At 41.3% G+C, this 2,120-nt stretch overlaps 1 protein-coding gene across 1 annotated transcript in view; it reads left to right on the plus strand.

Annotated features, from left to right (window-relative positions):
• The first annotated feature begins 1,418 nt into the window (after positions 1 to 1,418).
• LOC106879865 (cartilage matrix protein) overlaps positions 1,419 to 2,120 on the plus strand; it is a 54,123-nt gene continuing 53,421 nt past the window's right edge. The window contains exon 1 of the mRNA XM_052967643.1: positions 1,419 to 1,562. Within this exon, the coding sequence (XP_052823603.1) occupies positions 1,419 to 1,562 (144 nt within the window). The remainder of the gene's footprint in view (positions 1,563 to 2,120) is intronic.

The following is a 2,120-nucleotide window of genomic DNA, read 5'->3' on the forward strand; positions in this document are numbered from 1 at the left end:
TGTAGTCCATACGGTGCCGGAATGTCGTTGCTGGTGGCCTGGGAGTTGTTGGCCGTGCGTTTCTTTGCTCCTAGGATGTTTGACCACATCATCATATGAGCATTGCGGATCTTCTCTCTCTCTCTTTCTCTCTCTCTCTCTCTCTCTCTCTCTATCTCTCTCTCCCTCTCTCTCTCTCTCTCTCTCCCTCTCTCTCTCTCCCTCTCTACTCATACTCCCGTATCGTTGTTTCCCTCATATTGGTGATGTGGGGTTGCATCACCTGGATGTAGTTCGACAGGCTGTCTACCGATATTCCGCCGGACTTGTCCGTGCAGAAGTACACGACTTCCCTATTTCTTGTGCGCTGTATGAGCTTGCACAGGCCACCTGTGGTCTTCTTGTCGAGTTGCTGTGCCTCTTTACCACTCCGTCTTCTAGTTTATTGCTCTAAAATTTGTATAAGTTTAGTACTCACCATGTTGAATCGTGCTTCTATTTCGTCATTTGTCTGTTGAGGGATGCAAATCCTTTTGTTGAAGGGTACCTACCCCACATTATCAACATGAGGGAAACAATAATACGGGTGTATGAGGAGAGAGAGAAAAGATCCTCAATCTCATATGATGATGTGATCAAACAAACTAGGGGCAAAGAAGCACACGTCCAACAACTTCCAGGGCACCAATAATGACATCCCAGCACTGTATGGACTGCGCAAGGATCATAAAATGACTACTGACCCAGTGACAGGACCACCGATGAGACCGGTCTGCGGAGCCAATGTTGCCAACAACTACCGGATCTCCTACTTCCTCTCAATGATAATAAGCCATCTGATAAAAATATCCCCAGATGTGTGTGAAAGCACAGAGGACCTCCTCAGCAGAATCAATGAGTTCAACCGTGCCCACGACCTGACGAGATGCATAATAGGCAGTATGGACGTAGTGTCCATATACCTATCTATCGATGTTGATTTTGGTGTGGAGAAATGCGTGGAGGTGATCAGCGAGAGCGATGTGGAGTTCCATGGTGTTGACACTGAAGAATTAGGCCTCCTCCTGAGACTGACATGTGACAATATGATAAACATGACCTTACTTATTTCTGCCCCACTAGATCGATAAGAGGTAGAGTCCCCCCCACACACATACTCATACACAATAACTTATGTAACCAAGAAGGGTAATACACACACAATAGACATATATGCACTTACCTATGTTACCTATGAGAAATATAGATGTATAAATAAATAAATAAATAAATACACAGATAAATAAATGAATATATAAATATATTTGTCACATACCTGCGATAAATATAAGACATAGGGATAGATAAAATAAATAAATGAAACTATATAAAGAGCATGAATACATACAACATACGAAGTGAACCCGTGCACACACACAAACACATACACAAGAAATTTCATGGACGGCCATAACAATGTCAACAACACAATTAACAACAACAGCGGCAGTAGCGGCCGTGACAACGATGGCAATAACAACAACAACTACCACGATGGAAATATATCGTGGGCGAACACACGTACACAGAAGAATACAGGAACTGTACCAAACTATTTTGGCGTGGTCTTAGGACAGCAGTAGCACAATGGGGTGAGAGGTTGGGGCTGAGGGGAAGGCCACACTGCTGCTAAAAACTATGACACACACAAAAGCACACACACACCCACACACAGATACAAACAAGGACTCAAACGCATGCGCACATAAGGATACACATCTTGGAAGAACTGAATGAAGTAAGTGGAGCAAGAACACACACGGAAACGAAAAGTGTCACTGAAGATGTATAACAAAAGATTTCCGGACAATGGACATTAGTTAAAATAATAAAATAAGAACAGTAATAAACGTGTGAAGAAAACATATATAGTGCGTGTGTTTATTTGGCAACAGAAATGGCCATCCCGAAAAACAACAATATACATGCATGTTGGCCAAAAGTCACCCGACTGTAAATCAAAATTCCATAAATAATAAATATTCAATTTTATTTGCATTCCAATTATAAAAGTTTAATAATTGAATGCTGTGAGTTAAAAGCAGCGTGTTTTTTCATCATTTGACTATTTATTAGCGAAATTTCATATAAAATAATTGTTT

The sequence above is a fragment of the Octopus bimaculoides genome, chromosome 4 (genome assembly GCF_001194135.2).
Source record: "Octopus bimaculoides isolate UCB-OBI-ISO-001 chromosome 4, ASM119413v2, whole genome shotgun sequence".
Taxonomy (NCBI): Eukaryota; Metazoa; Mollusca; class Cephalopoda; order Octopoda; family Octopodidae; genus Octopus; species Octopus bimaculoides.